The sequence below is a fragment of the Mizuhopecten yessoensis genome, unplaced genomic scaffold, assembly GCF_002113885.1.
Source record: "Mizuhopecten yessoensis strain PY_sf001 unplaced genomic scaffold, ASM211388v2 scaffold10275, whole genome shotgun sequence".
Taxonomy (NCBI): Eukaryota; Metazoa; Mollusca; class Bivalvia; order Pectinida; family Pectinidae; genus Mizuhopecten; species Mizuhopecten yessoensis.
The window spans coordinates 785,129-803,899 of record NW_018408465.1 but is presented as its reverse complement, the minus strand read 5'-3'; the positions used below and the strand labels follow the sequence as shown (position 1 = coordinate 803,899).

General features: G+C 39.8%; 1 protein-coding gene across 1 annotated transcript; it reads right to left on the bottom strand.

Moving 5' to 3' along the window:
• Nucleotides 1-1,761: 1,761 nt before the first annotated feature.
• On the bottom strand, nucleotides 1,762-4,800 carry LOC110459960. The gene is made up of 2 exons (XM_021512533.1): nucleotides 4,641-4,800; nucleotides 1,762-2,955 (listed from the first exon to the last, which is right to left on the bottom strand). Exon 2 carries the CDS (start codon nucleotides 2,937-2,939, stop codon nucleotides 2,193-2,195), a length of 747 nt encoding a protein of 248 aa, XP_021368208.1. The 5' UTR covers nucleotides 2,940-2,955; nucleotides 4,641-4,800; the 3' UTR covers nucleotides 1,762-2,192.
• Between the last annotated feature and the right edge of the window lie 13,971 nt (nucleotides 4,801-18,771).

Below are 18,771 nucleotides of genomic sequence, written 5' to 3'. Positions count from 1 at the left end.
TTTCAGTATTTAGTTTCTTTATTGTTTGAAATCATTTCCATTTATCTGAATAGAAAATATGTGTAAGTCTAGCAGAGACGTACATACTACTGGCTTTATATGTCTCTGAGTCAAGTAACCAAAAATTAAGGAACCTATAAAAATATAAATACACTTTTAAGGTCCCCGGTCCCACTGCACTGTGTTTTTCCTGTTACAGTAACCTCCCTTTAACTTCCCTTTAGATATAACTGAAGCACAATATACATATCTGAAGTCCAGAGTTCGAATCCCGGTCTGGCCCCGCTAAAGTTTTACAGTCAGAATATTGTTGTTGATTTATATTTTGTTGATCCCCCCNGTCCCGCAAGGTATGGTTTTCTTTTCAGAAATGATTTAACAAAGCTACAGTCATGCCGGAAAACCCCCAGATACCGATTGTTATAGCTTTTTGCAGTGGTACGGGCCTCCTTAAGTAGTTGTTGGAATGTTATCCTAAAACGACCATCAATTATAGGCTCAACGTTATCATGTATCTATGTTAAATTATTGTTGTTCGTATTTACAAATTGCAACCCGAAATAGTTCGCTAAAAATTACCGCATGTCCGTTACTACTTAACTTTCGTAAATCTTTAGACACTGAAGAAATATTTCCAAGTTATGTGATATAGCTTTTACATCTAAGCTGATTCACACATTTATTTCTTTTTTTCGTTTTTTTTGTAATCTTTTTTTTGTTGTAATTTTTCTGTTTTCGTCATTCGTTCTCGATGTCTTTTTCAGTTGCCTCATGATCAATGCTTATTAATCAAAGATAAGAGCAGAAACGGTTGTGTTTTTATTAACATTTTAATTTAACAATATGCCTTGCACTCCTTTCTCTCTCCATTTCATGCATTGTATCTACAGTACACAGATCTTATGTTCACTCATAGCAACAACACCAACAAGAAAAATGTACATTACGAAGTCATGTTTCACAATAGTGTTGAGTACTTATGTTTAAGTTTAGCTCAAACATACAAACCGACATTACATCCGAATCAGTAGAGTCGGAGACATATCTACATCTGTGTTAAGAGGTATTGGTATTATATACATATAGCAAATAAACAATCTTCACCGTGAAATCGAAAAATTCTTCATGAAGATATACATTTTAATTTGCGTAGATGATAATATCATTTCAATTTAATTTCAGTTCAGAACCGTTGTTAGTAGCCAAACCTTGCGAAATAAAAACACAAGATGTGCACGAAATGAGCAAGATTCAGTTAGAACGGTTGGCCAAAGGGGCATAATATACGTGGCATGCCCCCTCTGCTGAGGGGCTAAATCGGCTGGCAAGCCACCAAAACAATATATACATGTAATACAAATTACAATAAATATATATTACGATATGATACCACAGAATAGAATATATAACAACACAATACATTACGTATTACATACTTACTAATAAATATGGATTTTTGTATATGTGGTACGACACAATTGCTGTAACCCATATCAGCCCTCGCCGTATCACACCCCAAAACCCATATCAGCCCCCGCCGTATCACACCCCAAAACCCATATCAGCCCCGCCGTATCACACCCCAGAACCCGTATCAGCCCGCAAAACATGTATCACACCCCTTTTGGACATTTTTCGTTTTTCAATATTTAAAAAAAAAATAGATCTTAAGATAGTAGCTTTTATTAGTAAGTATGTAATAAACAGAATAAAACACGCCTTTTTCCATATAACTCCCAGTATCAACCCTCGGGCTGATATTGCAGTCTCGGGTTGATACTGGGTGTGATATGGAAAAAGGCATGTATTATTCTCTATTTATAATTACAATACACTATGTTTGATAACTTGACGGTCGTATATATCTTCATACATTTATAAATGCAATACATAATTTTAATGACAATAAAAATAAAAATATTCATAGAATGTTCATTGCTGCTGTTTATCAGTTAGTGGCGGATCTTCAGCTAGGGGTTTATTAGGCTCTAGAACAACCCCACCCACCCAAACCCCGATGCCCACATATGGAACACACACAGCCCTTTATTTTCATCACTGTACAACAGTTCAAGTCGATGTGACTGATTTAGTACATCGATGGTCAATATATGTCGTATATGTATGACATAGACTTGGCAGTGTTCTTTATAAGTAAAACTTGAGTAAGTAACCGTCTGAATTTCAGAACATCATGGCTGCCGTTCCTGCGTGTGTACGCGGAGCTCTGGACACGAGCGCCTGTTTGTCCTTTTGCTCATGTTCTTTAGGGCGCGCCTCTGTCGCCGTAATTGCCAAGATTTCAAGTGGATGCTGCTCTGTCGAGCTAAACTAATGGTTGACCCCCTCAACTCATCTGAGTTTGTGTTTTCTTTGTCATCGTCGTCACTAGAATCAGACAGTGACTCATCAAAATGAACTGACCGTGGTCGGATTTTGGGAGAACAAGATTCTTCGTTGACGTTTTCGTTACATTTCTCTTCGACACGCTCAAGAATACTTTCTGATGAACCAATAGAGTTGTCGCCGTCCAATCCACTAAGCCGATGCTTCTTTGCCAACCACGGGCGACGCTTTCTCCAGATGCGCAAGGACCTGTTCTGGATACTGTCTGTACGCGATAGAGATTCCAAACTCTCGTTCAAGGACGAATACCCGCCATCAGAAAAGCTGAGCGAGCTGTTTCCCGCCTTCAATTCGGACTCGAAGTTCCACGAGAGCTGGGAGGCTGAGGAAAGGGGACGTTTTGATCCCCTTTTTTTCTGTGTGAAGACGGACGATCCCGGCTCAGATAAGACAGATAACGGACGGATTTTCTTGTCCGATAGATCAGTAAGGGAAATACAAGATACGATCTGGACAGGTTCTGGAGGGGAGAGGTCCTCTACGCTGTATCGATGGTACCATTTGGATCGCAGGGCATTAAGTATAAACGCCATGGCTTGGCATGTGAATCTGGAAATATAACATAAACATGTCAAATATGACTCGCATGGAGAAAATATATTGAAAACCGCAAAGAACGGAAAAAACAAATTTCAACACCCAATATGCAGCGGTGTATTAGGGACCATTAATTCCTTGCGCACAAGTTTTACTAACATTTTATAAATCTGTAAGTATTTTGTAATTATTAGATATTTTTGTGACCCTAATACGCCATGAAACATGAATTAATGCCTGGCTTAATTTTCTCGTTTGTTGTGTCAACACATAACATTTGAGACAGATATAAAGATACGCACAGAACAAAGAAAAATACAAAACTTCAAACAAAAATAATTATAAAAGAGGAAATTGAAAAATATGGATGTTTGCCAATGTCCTGACGGACATATCCGACCCTTGACCCGTTAATCGTTTTTCTATTTCCTACGCTTACTCACTTCTGGGGTTTTACAGTTACACATGAGTTCTTTTCACCTGTATATGCTATTTTTATCAAGTGTTATAACTAGTTTGGGTTTTCCTTCCAATTATGTACCCCATCTCCTTGCCGTCAACTCTGAATACACAATTTACTTTACATTGTCAGATATTCGTCACGAAACCATTTAACAGAGAAAATGATACAAGGTATAATTTATATTTTTTTGAATACGTGTACATAACCATCAATCGTGACATGATTATAAAGATGGAGACAGGACACAACAGTATTATATGGCAGAGGTATTCAGTTCTAGGTCCAGACCAGTTATCTCGAGATGTAAGTAGTCCTGAACGCCACCGCTAAACAATGTTTATTGTAAAAGCACGGAACAGACATTTAACGGAATTTAAGGAAACGCGAGCATAAATATCGGATTACTTAAACCTGTTCGTGATATTTAATTAACGACCACCTGTACACAACAATCACAGGAACTAGCCTCGTCTGTCAATACACCTATAATATAGACATACGAGTTTAATAACGTGTGTCCTGTCTACGTTTGATTTTATCACTGTGACCGATCAATATAATTTTAACTCTTAGAATAAAAGTCACATTTACAACATTGACATTCTATTTTTCGAATGAAACGTGAACAATACTCAAGAATAAGAGATATTGTGTCACAATTTACTGTTTAATGATTAAGAAAATATTTAAACTTCATATTTCCAAACATAGATGAAATGCGAAAACCAATACCGGGGACTAATTAAATTTTCTTATATTATAATATCTTATACATTTTTTCTCGTCATTCCATTCATAATACATCTAAAAAGATCGTGTTTTGGGTTAACAAAGACATCATTCAAACTTAATTTTCCTTAAATAAACGTGTCAGTTTTAAATATGATATTTTATGAATTTGAAAAAGTGATTGGACGCAAGTTATGATCTACTCCTAAGATTTCCTCCTCCCCACAAAAAATACACTGTACATAGTTTTAGTATGACAGTGGTACACTTCATGAATTTATTCTACATCAAATGAAAATCTTTTATTTAACTAGCGATGCTGATGAAAAAAAGAAACGATTTGTGTACGATAAGTCAAATTTAGTTGACAAAAAGCATTTAAAAAATAATTATAGTCGGTATGTTTTAGCTGGTGTTGAATGAATCGTACACACTACCAAGCGCTCAAGTTTAAAATTATATCCAAGATAATACAGACAATTTAAATGCATGTACATGTACTTACCAAGCGGTCTGATGGTTTTAATCCGTATAAATGTCACAACCTTTGCTTCTCTTTCTTTTCACAACTTTAATGTTTTGGTGTCCGACATTTGTTTAAATACCCGCTTCCTCAGGTTATTACCATATGCAAATTAGCTCTCGGAATAAAATGACGTCACCAGAGGCAGGTAATTCCAATTGACTCATGTTCATACGGGCACCTGATCTGACCACTGAGAATGTTTGGGTACGGGTTCACCCCTACCTGGCCGGGGCCGCCTCTTCGCACCTGACCGAAGATAATTTGACACCATAAAACAGTTTATGTCAATAAAAACTCACCACAAATCCCCCATGTGTACTACGCTTGACGTCGTTCGCCTTATAAATCCTTACATGAAAACCAAAAGTCGCAGATATCTTGCAACTTAACTTTTCATTTTAAAATATTCTTTCAAAAGAGAAAATAAATTTATGTCAGCTATTAAGAGTATTTATAATAGATCAAACGTCTTTTGGGAGATTTTTCTTTAACAAACATTTCTTTTTACTCGATAATTCTTCATTCACGCAATATAACACTTTTCAGTATAAATTGAAAGTGCTGAATACATACATCTAAACCTGTCAATCACACACTGAGATAATGATGGGTGCTCAGTATACCAGGTGTTCATATCCCTCTCTGAATATACCCGTACCGACTGCATTTCCCGCTAGGTGTGTTCAAACTCCCTCTCTGAAATACCCGCATCGGCTGCATTTCCCGCTAGATGTTCACAGACCCGCTCTTTAGATACCCGCATCGGCTGCATTTCTCGCTAGATGTTCACAGACCCGCACTGTGGATACCCGCATCAGCTGATTTCCCGTTATAGATGTTCAAAGCTTCACTCTGAATATACCCTTATCTGCTGCATTTCCCGCAAGGTGATCACATATCCACTCCTTGAATACCCGCACCGGATGAATTGTCCGCTAAGTATTCACATCTCCTCTCTGTATATTCCCACGTATCGGCTGCATTTCCCGCTAGGTGTTCACATTTCCTCTCTATATATTCCCGCATCGGCTGCATTTCTCGCTAGGTGTTCACATCTCCTGTCTGAATATTCCCGCATCGGTTGCATTTCCCGCTTGGTGTTCACATCACCTTTTTGTATATTTCCGCATCGGTTGCATTTCCCGCTAGCTGTTCATATTTCCTCTCTGTATATTCCGCATCTGCTGCATTTCCCGCTAGGTGTCCACATTTCCTCTCTGTATATTTCCGCATAGGCTGCATTTCTCGCTATATGTTCACATCACCTCTCTGTGGATAACCGCATCAGCTGCATTTCCCGCTAAATGTCCACATCTCCTCTCTGTATATTCCGGCATCGTCTGCGTTTCCCGCTATCTGGTCACATTTCCTCTCTGTATAACCGTATCAGCTGCATTTCCCGTTTGGTGTTCCCATCTCCTCTCTGTATATTCGTGCATCGGCTGTGTTTCCCGCTATCTGTTCATATGCCCTCTCTGTATATTCCGCATCGGCTGCATTTCTCGCTAGGGGTTCACATCTCCTGTCTGAATAAACCCTTATCGGCTGCCTTTCCCGCTAGGTGTTCACCTCTCCTGTCAGAATAAACCCCTATCGACTGCATTTCCCGCTAGGTGTCCACATTTCCTCTCTGTATAACCGTATCAGCTGCATTTCCCGTTTGGTGTTCCCATCTCCTCTCTGTATATTCCGGCATCGGCTGGGTTTCCCGCTATCTGTTCACATTTACTCTCTGTATATTACCTCATCGGTTGCATTTCCCGCTCGGTGTTCACATCTCCTGTCTGAATAGACCCTTATCGGCTGCATTTCCCGCTAGAAGTTCACAGGCTGCATTTCCCTCTAGGTGTTCACATATCCTCTCTGTATATTCCCGCATCGTCTGCATTTCCCGCTAGGTGTCCACATTTCCTCTCTGTATAACCGTATCAGCTGCATTTCCCGTTTGGTGTTCCCATCTCCTCTCTGTATATTCGTGCATCGGCTGCGTTTCCCGCTATCTCTTCATATCCCCTCTCTGTATATTCCGCATCGGTTGCATTTCCCGATAGGTGTTCACTTCTCCTCTCCGTATACACAAAAATATTAATATATCATATGTGAAGTATAATTCAGATCACTGGATATATCTTAATCACCATGGATAACCGCATCGGCTGCATTTCCCGTTAAATTTTCACATCTCCTCTCTGTGGATAACCGTATCAGCTGCATTTCCCGTTTGGTGGTCCTATCTCCTCTCTGTATATTTCCGCATAGGCTGCATTTCTCGCTATATTCTGAATATTCCCGCATCGGTTGCATTTGCCGCTAGGTGTTCACTTCTCCTCTCCGTATACACAAAAATATTAATATAGCATATGTGAAGTATAATTCAGATCACTGGATATATCTTAATCACCATGGATAACCGCATCGGCTGCATTTCCCGTTTGGTGGTCCTATCTCCTCTCTGTATATTCGTGCATCGGCTGCGTTTCCCGCTATCTATATTCCCGTATCGGCTGCATTTCCCATTAGGTATTCACATTTCTTCTCTGTATATTACCGTATCGGCTGCATTTCCCATTAGGTATTCACATTTCCTCTCTGTATATTTCCGCATAGGCTGCATTTCTCGCTATATTCTGAATATTCCCGCATCGGTTGCATTTGCCGCTAGGTGTTCACTTCTCCTCTCCGTATACACAAAAATATTAATATAGCATATGTGAAGTATAATTCAGATCACTGGATATATCTTAATCACCATGGATAACCGCATCGGCTGCATTTCCCGTTAAATTTTCACATCTCCTCTCTGTGGATAACCGTATCAGCTGCATTTCCCGTTTGGTGGTCCTATCTCCTCTCTGTATATTCCCGCAGCAGCTGCATTTCCCGCTAAATGTCCACATCTCCTCTCTGTACATTCCCGTATCGGCTGCATTTTCCATTAGGTATTCACATTTCCTCTCTGTATATTTCCGCATCGGCTGCGTTTCCCGCTATCTCTTCATATCCCCTCTCTGTATATTCCGCATCTGCTGCATTTCCCGTTAAAGGTTCACATCTCCTCTCTGTATATTCCCGTATCGTCTGCATTTCCCGCTAGGTGTCCACATTTCCTCTCTGTATATTCCCGCATCAGCTGTATTTCCCGCTAAATGTCCACATCTCCTCTCTGTATATTCGTGCATCGGCTGCGTTTCCCGCTATCTGTTCACATTTCCTCTCTGTATATTCCCTCATCGGTTGCATTTCCCGCTAGGTGTTCACATTTCCTCTCTGTATATTCCCACGTATCGGCTGCATTTCCCGTTTGGTGTTCACATTTCCTCTCTGTATATACCCGTATCGGCTGCATTTCCTGCTAGGTGTTCACATTTCCTCTCTGTATATTCCCGTATCGGTTGCATTTCCCGCTAGCTGTTCTCATTTCCTCTCTGTATATTCCCGCATCGGCTGCATTTCTCGCTATATGTTCACAGCACTTCTCTGTGGATAACCGCATCAGCTGCATTTCCCGCTTGGTGTTCACATCTCCTGTCTGAATAAACCCTTATCGGCTGCATTTCCCGCTAGATGTTCACAGGCTGCATTTCCCGCTAGGTGTTCACATATCCTCTCTGTATATTCCCGCATCGGTTGCATTTCCCGCTAGGTGTTCACTTCTCCTCTCCGTATACACAAAAATATTAATATATCATATGTGAAGTATAATTCAGATCACTGGATATAGCTTAATCACCATTGTCTTAATATTAGTTTGTAAAATATGTTTTTGATACATTTGTTTGTTCAACAAAATATATTCAGCAATTGTAACCCCTTGTCAAGTTACATGCGTAAGCGTGCGTGTCGTACGCTAAACATCATCGACAAAAATCTTGAAATCTTGAGGAGCCTGTCGGCTTCATAATTAGTCATGTACGTGCATGTACTTTAGGAAGTATGTACAATACAAATATTACATTTCAGTTGAGGAAAGACAACATGGCGCTTTGCAGAGACTGGAAATTGTTGGTCTGCTGCTCCGATAGGGTTTTGTTGATATTCGTTTGTAAGCATCAAAAAACACATGACGTCATTTCCATTTTTTTTAAATGTAAGTTGTTTGCGATTTTATCGGCGCTTGTCAGTCATGCTATCTGCTTAAATATGTCTTGGCATGAAAAGAAAAAAATACCCACCACTACTTCCGGTTGTTGTCGGCTCTGATTTCCCAACCGTTACTTCGTATAATTGAACACGTAACCGATTAATGACAACAAGCTTTATTATTAAAATTTAACAAAAGTCGAATGTATGAATCAGAGGTAGGATTTCTGCGCCAGCAGATACCTAGCTGACCTCGGGTATTTGACCCACTTATAAACCGCAAACTATAACAGTGTGTGGTTCTAGTGACGTAGGCTGTGGTAGAGGGACGCCAACAATGTGCTGCCGTATCCCCGAGGGTGGGGCGCTCTGATCTCAATGGTTGCTATGGGAGAAAACAAAGTCAGAGAGAAGATCTAACCGTTTACAAACCGCTCTAAAACCGCAATAAAGCTGTACTGTTTTCAAAACACACTCGTTCTGTGGTTTGTAAACGGGAATATCTATTGGAAATGTGGTCAACTCGACAAAAGGGAACCCATCTTTATTCTTCCGGGTCAATATCATCAAAGATAACGCGGTACCAGAGGCAGAAATCGATTTAGAATGGCCAGTTAATATTGACAAATAGAAAGTTCATTGTTAGAGCGATGACCTTTCCTTGATTTGGGTATATATATACAGAAATTTTATTTATAAGAGTACTGCGCATAATATCCAACTTCCTCAAATATTGAACATTATAGCAGTACATTGAAATGTAGTTTCAATATGTGTCAGGCTACTGAAATGTTTTAATTGCGTCGTTAACTATACGTGTCAAGGACAATGAACACATTCTTTAGACAAGTATTGCATCAGATATATATAATTACACGTTACAGTCACTGCCACCTCACGGGGTTTTGTCTATAGCTGACGAGTAAAATGACAGGTGAAAATATATATCTATATTTGTAATAAGTTATTCTTACACATACAGTATACATGTACCTTTGCACGCTTCTGTGTGTGGTGTAAGGTATTGCTTACAGAAACCGGAAATATTTCAAATGTATGAAATTGATAGGGTCGGCGTGACTTGACACTCACATAGCACTGTTGTATCATATTTACATATCACTCACAATGATGACCTCGTTTTTTTGTTTTGTTTTTGTTTGCTGGTAGTTTTGCATTTGCATCTGATGGGGCAACCTATTTGAGTTCCATATCACTGCAATGTCATACCTAGCTACGTTAGCAAGATTCAAAATGCAAGATTTATTTTTACACGCATGACACACAAGGTGTGTTACAAGAATTCAACATCGCAATACATTTCAATTACATAGCAAAGTGAGTACAGATTGTTTATACAACATGTAAATAAATATATAATACTACAGAATAATAGCACTGCAATTATCTAATGTCATTGAAAGCCTTAATTGTTAGCTTAGCGTGACACTCCACCTGGTCATATCAAAGAGTAGACAGGAGATGCAAGTTTTTTCTTATTCGAGGTCCAAAGCGTTGATATGCAGCTGATGAAGTCTGGTTTCCACAATGTCCCTTGAGCAGAGTACAGAGAGGACACCCTCGGTTTTGCAGAGAGGGCCGAAATAAGTCGCCTCTTACGATCATGAAGTGGGCTACAACAGGTCTATTCTTTCTCCGGTCATTCACAGGTGATAAACTGACTATTATATACTACTAGTATATATATAATTACCTGATGAAATATCAAAACTGATTGCTTTGCTGATAAAATAGCTAAATAAGTCTTCATTATCACCTGATAACTCATTAAACACGTTCAACATCAACGAAAATATAAGGATTTGCATGATATCAGCATTAAAGTTTTCTAACGCTAAAAAATGATGTCAATTTGGTTTGCTGAGGAAGACGTATTGCACAGTGTGGATGGATGGGTAGGGGACAGTGATGTTTAATACCGCTACTTATATTCATTGCGTAGCGGTATTGAAGATATGTATTTTAATCATAATTCTTTATTTTTGTTTGTTTAATGATTATTTGCTGCCAAAACCAAGATATGAATCCTTGACAACTGAAAATGTGTAAAAAAAAAATCGAGAGTTTTATACTTAATTAGTCAAGATGAGGTAACCTGCTCTAATTCAGTGCCCATCCCCAATCCCGACCCCCGGATCCGCGTGTGGGAGTGATAGGGTCAGTGAATATCTGGTTATCGGTGATAGAACTTCGGCGGTAAGTTACATAATACTTCACAACGGCTACAGCGGGCAGTGTAAACATATTGAAGTGTGGTTCTGACGTCAGGTAGTGGTCAGTGTATTGTTCCAATATTGACCTATTTTATCACCGAGTGGTCAGCAAGTAAGACCCCTACAGTGACCACAGCCAACACCCATTCAGTATATATGTAAATGTACCCGGCGACCCGAGGAACGGACATTGACTCTTATCTATAATTAGGCCTTGATCTCATTATAACCTGTCCATCGGGGGTAAATAAAGTGCCAGTACACGAGATACTAGTATTAGATCGCTGTTGACGTGTATAAACTATTGACATATAGCGTCATAAAACGAAATGTAGGTGACAGATCGATTTTGGGAAGATACATGTAGGTAGAATGGACCCCCAACACATTCTGCACATTGCCTTCTTATCAATGTAGTAATATATTACACACTACCGTGGGACATCAAACGGGAAATAACCACTTTAATTGAGGGCCTCTTGTATGTATTAGTGTACACATTGACTCGGTACATACAGTAAAACCTGGTTATATTGCCAATATTTGTCCAGAAAAAGGAAGAATTAGGACATAAGTAAAAGGGGAGGTGGTGAGTTTATTTTAATTGTTAATGGTTAATTAGGGGTTGAGGGTTGGGGTTAGGATTGGATTCACGGGATATCAGGGGCAAGTTGGGAATACATGTGTATGATATATATAAACTTCATTTATTTTACAACAATCATGAAACACGTTATCAATACTTTTTTGTAAGCCGGGGTGGAAGAGCACAGGGGGTCTTAATTTGGAAGGAAACCAGAGTACCTGGAAAAGAAACCCATGTGGTCAGCTAGCAGGTGATCCAAAACTTTCCATGTGTATTCAGGGAATCGAACACCGGTCGTCTTGGTAAAAGGAGTGTGCGCTATCCACCAGGATAATGGCGGGCTAACTGGGTGTTTTTTTGCGAACATATTTACATTTTCAATCAAAATTGAAATACAACTGAAAGGGTTTCATTGTCTTTGGTACTCCGTGGGAATGTTACTGACATTATCCTGACAAAGTCTTGATATCCTCGTAAAGCCGATCAGTATTAAATATGGCCGCTATGACCGCCATTTTGAACATATAAATCAAACTTCTACTCAGTTTCTAATGACAAAACAGAAACTTTGTAGGGATTAATCTGAACGTAAATTTGTCGGGGTCTGCCAAATGTCAGTCACAACTGAAATAGACCAGCAGCTTTGATTGAAGGAAAGTTACTGAACTGTGTATATAAAATCACAGGGACCTGAGAATTTTATTAAGTTATATATGTTTGTAAAATTGCCCCGAACACCTTAGTTTAGGTCCAGATATAGCTGTAACAAATTGTCATGTCCTGTGTATAAAATGTGTCACCGTCAAAATGTGATAATTTGGATCTGCAGAAAAATCTTATCTAAATAAAAATAAAAATCTTATCTTAACAAAGTAGGATGTAATAAGTGATGACTGATAGGATTCCTGAAGAGTTACGTCAATTTTGACGTTTCGACTGACCGGGTATCATGAATACACTTTCACATTATAATCAATTGACAGACGTTTTACAACAGGTCGCCCTGAAATATGTTATTCGGGGAGACTTGTTTGTGTAACGTTACACAAATATGATGACAATGTATGGGAAACGATTTAAAATGCAAATGTCCAAATTGCGATATAACCGCATAATTTGCATTTACATTACATCTGCATGTATACTCTCACTAGTTTATGTACTTGTAATCATTTAACAATTTTCGTGATGTCTGTGTCCCCATATTTTTTTATCGAAAGAAAAAATAAGCTACAGGTAAAGGGTAATATCAAGTTGATGTGTATCATCATCACTACAGAGACTTATTTATTGTTTGTGTCATGTTTCTATAATACTATTCCATGTGAATCACATCTTGCTATGCTGTTTACTATATCATGGCTGTACGAAACTTGACTATTTGAAAACAAAAACAAGACAGGGGATGAACTTCGGACATAGCTTCGGGAAACGTCGGCATTTTCCCATTTACGGAAAGTGCCGACGGTTCTCGATCGAGCTTCTTTTCAATCCGACATTTCCAGACGTTGCTAGCCAAGAATTTTCCGAAATGCACAGCATCAAAATGATATATTAATACTTTGAAAAGAGAGGTAACTCTAAGTCAGAACAGCTCCTTTTTTACTTCGTCTTCTATAAAGACGGGAAAATACTTCAGGTGTATTAAAAACAGCTCTGAATTGGAACTCTTCACGATAAAAACTGGTGCAGTGCAATCGGGAACCGTCGGCACTTTCCATAAACGGGGAGAATACGTATTTTCTCCAATCCGGAACCGTCGACGAGAAAATACGTACGGAAAGTGCCGACGGTTCCCGATTGGTATTTTCTCGTTTACGGGAAGTGTCGACAGTTCCCGATTGCGGTGCAATGGTACATTTTACCTTCATCGTACATTTCCAAAAAGATAAATCTATAAACAGTTAACACTCGTACTACTGCCTCCAGAAGTTGTCCAGCCAAATGTTGGCGTAATGAATAAGTTTGGAGAACTGTTAGAAGAATTGTTAAAGGAAAAAAAGGAAATTGTGATTTTTAAGTATGTTGGCGGCAACCAAGGTGGTGAAGCAAATGATTGACATTATTTCAAAGTTCTTATATTATTATTGGCGGACATCAGAGACCCGACAGAAAGTCGCTATCGTAAAATCAGACAGATAGATCCCTACAGTTAGAAAATCCCGAACAAACCACCAGTTTTCGTATCAAATTCCCCACTCAAAAACCCAGACCAGAAAGGCATCATTCTTCCCTCGAAGTATACCCGAGTGGAATAAACTCCCGCCTGACATTATTTCGAGCCCCGCAACGGAATTATTCAAATCAGCCCTCTACCGTCACTTTTCAAAAGCAAATTAGACGATCTCGTATCTTTTAAAAATAATCTCTTTTCATGTTTCACTCTTCGTCTGACATTTTATCTTCAAGTTGTTGAAGTTGGTCAGTACCATTTAGAAGTAGAAGTCAATCTGATTAAAATCATCTGTTACATGGCTCCGCCTGAACATCGATGTTCAGGCGTAGTACGAAGTTAACGAAGTAACATATGATTTTAATCAGATTGAAGTAGAAGTAGAAGTAGTAGTCCGAATTATTCTGACGTTTTATCGACTTTTTTCATTTCGGTCTGTCGTCGATTAACGTCGTTAATCGACGACAGACCGATATAAAAAAAAGTCGTTAAAACGTCAGAATAATTAGGACTATAGAAGTAGAAGCTATGATTTGTTCACTAACAGAAGAGCAGTATTTTGTTTTGTTTTTGTATTTTCCCCAGACTTATCAGATTATCAATTAACTTTTTTCTTGTTCAGGTATCAGTGAGGAGTTGTTTTATATCACACTGTAGGGATTCTATCATTACCAGTAGAACACTTTTAGTATTCTACTTAACCCTGGAATTAGATTATCTAAGTCCGTGACTTAACATAGTGACAATTGTAACATTCTACTGGCCAGGAAACAAATGCATTGTTCTACCGGTAAGGAAGGCAGTTGTTTTATCCTAGTGGCCAGAGAAAGCAATGATGTTGTTATAAAAGTAAAGCACTTTTTTTTTAAAATATACTAGTATATCGGGCGATCACGGACATTCCCTCGTATTCAAAAACAGAATGAAAAACTGGAAAACTGGTAAAGTTAAAACAGATGTAAAATTCAGTGTACACGTAATTCATTTTTTGAATAATATATGTAGGTATGTGTGCGGGTGTGTGTTTGTGTGTGAGGAACATTCATCTTACAATACATCCCCATGTTTAGTTGACTCACACAGGTCTATTCACTCCCCTATACCCGTATCTGACTGACCAGACTTAATATACAGCCCAATATATTACACGGCATGACCAAAGGTCTCTAATTTACACCGTATTACCATATAACACTGGCCTGACTTTACCTCTGTGTAAGTAACAGGTCAGATTTATGCCTTTATAGGGTGTACCTTACAGAGTCACTGGGTACTCCAGGTCACTAAATGTTTGGCAAATGACGGCCGATCGCTGAAATCATGACAGATGTTTGAAATTTCGTTGCGATGTTTACAAAAGATACGTTGAGAATATTTTGAGAGATGAATCTTGTGTTATCTCCACACTGCGATAGGAGCATGTCGTGAAGGGTCATTATAACAGCTAAGGGCATATGATACGGTTTCGAAATAACAGGTAAGGTCCAATGACGACGGTGTCCGTACAAAAGCTACGGTCAAATGACGACCGTGTCCACACAACAGCTAAGGTCAAATGACGGCCATGTCAACAAAACAGCTACGGTCAAATGACGACCGTGTCCACACAACAGCTAAGGACAAATGACGACCGTGTCCACACAACAGCTAAGGTCAAAAGACGACAGTGTCCACACAACAGCTAAGGTCAAATGACGATCGTGTCCACACAACAGCTAAGGTCAAATGACGACATTGTCCACACAACAGCTAAGGTCAAATGACGACGGTGTCCACACAACAGCTAAGGTCAAATGACGGCCATGTCAACACAACAGCTAAGGTCAAATGACGACCGTGTCAACACAACAGCTAAGGTCATAAGACGACAGTGTCCACACGACAGCTAAGGTCAAATGACGGCCGTGTCCACACAACAGCTAAGGTCAAATGACGACCGTGCCCACACAACAGATAAGGTCATAAGACGACAGTGTCCACACAACAGCTAAAGTCAAATGACGACCGTGTCAACACAGCAGCTAAGGTCATAAGACGACAGTGTCCACACAACAGCTAAAGTCAAATGACGACCGTGTCAACACAACAGCTAAGGTCAAATGACGACAGTGTCCACACAACAGCTAAGGTCATAAGACGACAGTGTCCCCACAACAGCTAAGGTCAAATGACGACCGTGTCCACACAAAAGCTAAGGTCAAATGACGACCGTGTCCACACAACAGCTTAGGTCAAATGACGACCGTGTCCACACAACAGCTTAGGTCAAATGACGACCGTGTCCACACAACAGCTAAGGTCGAATGACGACCGGGTCCACACAACAGCTAAGATCAAATGACGACCGTGTCCACACAACAGCTAAGATCAAATGACGACCGTGTCCACACAACAGCTAAGATCAAATGACGACCGTGTCCACACAACAGCTAAGGACAAATGACGACCGTGTCCACACAACAGCTAAGGACAAATGACGACCGTGTCCACACAACAGCTAAGGTCGAATGACGACCGGGTCCACACAACAGCTAAGATCAAATGACGACCGTGTCCACACAACAGCTAAGATCAAATGACGACCGTGTCCACACAACAGCTAAGATCAAATGACGACCGTGTCCACACAACAGCTAAGGGCAAATGACGACCGTGTCCACACAACAGCTAAGGGCAAATGACGACCGTGTCCACACAACAGCTAAGGACAAATGACGACCGTGTCCACACAACAGCTAAGGACAAATGACGACCGTGTCCACACAACAGCTAAGGGCAAATGACGACCGTGTCCACACAACAGCTAAGGTCACATGACGACCGTGTCCACACAACAGATAAGGGCAAATGACGACATTGTCCACACAACAGCTAAGGTCAAATAACGGCCGTGTCAACACAACAGCTAAGGTCAAATGACGAGAGTGTCCACACAACAGCTAAGGTCAAATGACGACCGTGTTCACACACCAGCTAAGGTCAAATGACGACCGTGTCCACACAAAAGCTAAGGTCAAATGACGACCGTGTCCACACAACAGCTAAGGTCAAATGACGACAGTGTCCACACAACAGCTTAGGTCATAAGAAGACTGTCCACACAACAGATAAGGTCATAAGACGACTGTCCACACAACAGATAAGGTCATAAGACGACAGTGTCCACACAACAGCTAAGGTCATAGGACGACAGTGTCCACACAACAGCTAAGGTCAAATGACGACCGTGTTCACACAACAGATAAGGTCAAATGACGACCGTGTCCACACAACAGCTAAGGTCGAATGACGACCGTTTCCGCACAACAGCTAAGGTCAAATGACGACATTGTCCACACAACAGCTAAGGTCAAATGACGGCCATGTCAACAAAACAGCTAAGATCAAATGACGACCGTGTCCACACAACAGCTAAGGTCAAATGACGGCCGTGTCCACACAACAGCTAAGGTCAAATGACGACAGTGTCCACACAACAGCTTAGGTCAAATGACGATAGTGTCAACACAACAGCTAAGGTCAAATGACGATAGTGTTAACACAACAGCTAAGGTCAAATGACGACCGTGTCCAAATATGCCCGTTAATAAGAATCCTTAGAATACGTTTGCGTAATTTATTACTTGAATAAGAGCTTCGTAAGAAAGGTTATCACAAATGAATTGCTAGAAATGTGAATTAAGGAAACACCTATTTCAAAACTAAAAAGTAATCATCTACTGAAATATATGGTCATTTCGTCCAGTTTGGCTTGATCAGTGATACTTTAGGCACTGGTGTCTGCATTTTGTATATAAATATGTAAAAATATGAAAAAGTCTTCCCTACCCTTTTCCATAAACAATATATGTGCCTTAACGTCAAAAGAATCATAGGGACCTGACAATATGTTATAGCTATGTTTGGACTTATACTGCGTCGTTCAGAGTAACTATGACTATATACCATCATTGGTGGTATCCTAAAACTTGTAAAATTACTCTGAACACGTCAGTTTAGGTCCAAATATAGACGTAACAAATTCTCAGGTCCCTCTGAAAAAGAATGAAAACCCGTGTAGAAATACAGCAAAACGGAAAAAGTGACTTAAATAAACGTTCAAAACGTTACAAATTTACAAGCTTTGACAAAACAGATAATTCATATTCAGCTGTTATTTCTTGTAAACTAGTATACCAGCTAAGACTACAGCCAGCTTCAGGGATTTATAGTGCACAAGCAGAATAAACCATACCTGATATTGCGACGTAAAACAGAGGCTAGAAATACGAAGTAAGAAAACGCAACTGATTGGCCAGGAATGCATCACGTGTCCACCGATAAAAACCGATATTGCCTTGGAGCGCGTAATTTTTGTTGAAGAACTGGGTGTTTCTAAAAATAGAATTATGACGCGACTCCAAACAAACGCATCGTCCCGCTTCCGTAGATTTTTGCGGTGATTTTTTTTCAGATTGCTAACATAACTGTTTTGAAAATAATAAAACAATTATAGCCTTTGGCTGAGGGCGATACCTGGATTTATCAACCCGAGAAAAGATATATTAACAGAGGACGCATATTTTTTCTCTGGTCGATAAATCCAGGTATCGACCGACTTGGAGCGCGTGATTTTTGTTAAGGGCTGGGTGTTCCTAAAAATAGAATTATGACGTGTCTTCAAACAATGCACCGTCCCACTTCCGAAGCTTTTTTGTTGTGTTTTCTTTTCAGATTGCTTACATTACTGTTTTGTAAAATAATAAAACAATTATAACCTTTAACTTCGGTCAATACCTGGATTTATTAACCCGAGAAAAAAATATATTAACCGACGACGCTGTCCGAGGTCAATATATCTTTTCTCGGGTTGATAAATCCAGGTATCGACCTCAGCAAAAGGCTATAATTGAATATTAAAATGTTGTTTTTGTTAACCTTTTCAAATCTAACATGGCGGCTAAAAGATCGGCTTTGAAACCGAGAGCGTGTGATAGCGTTTGACCCTCAGGTTCGGGGCAGATATTGTTTGTTTCGGGGCCGCTCTTTGTGAAAGTG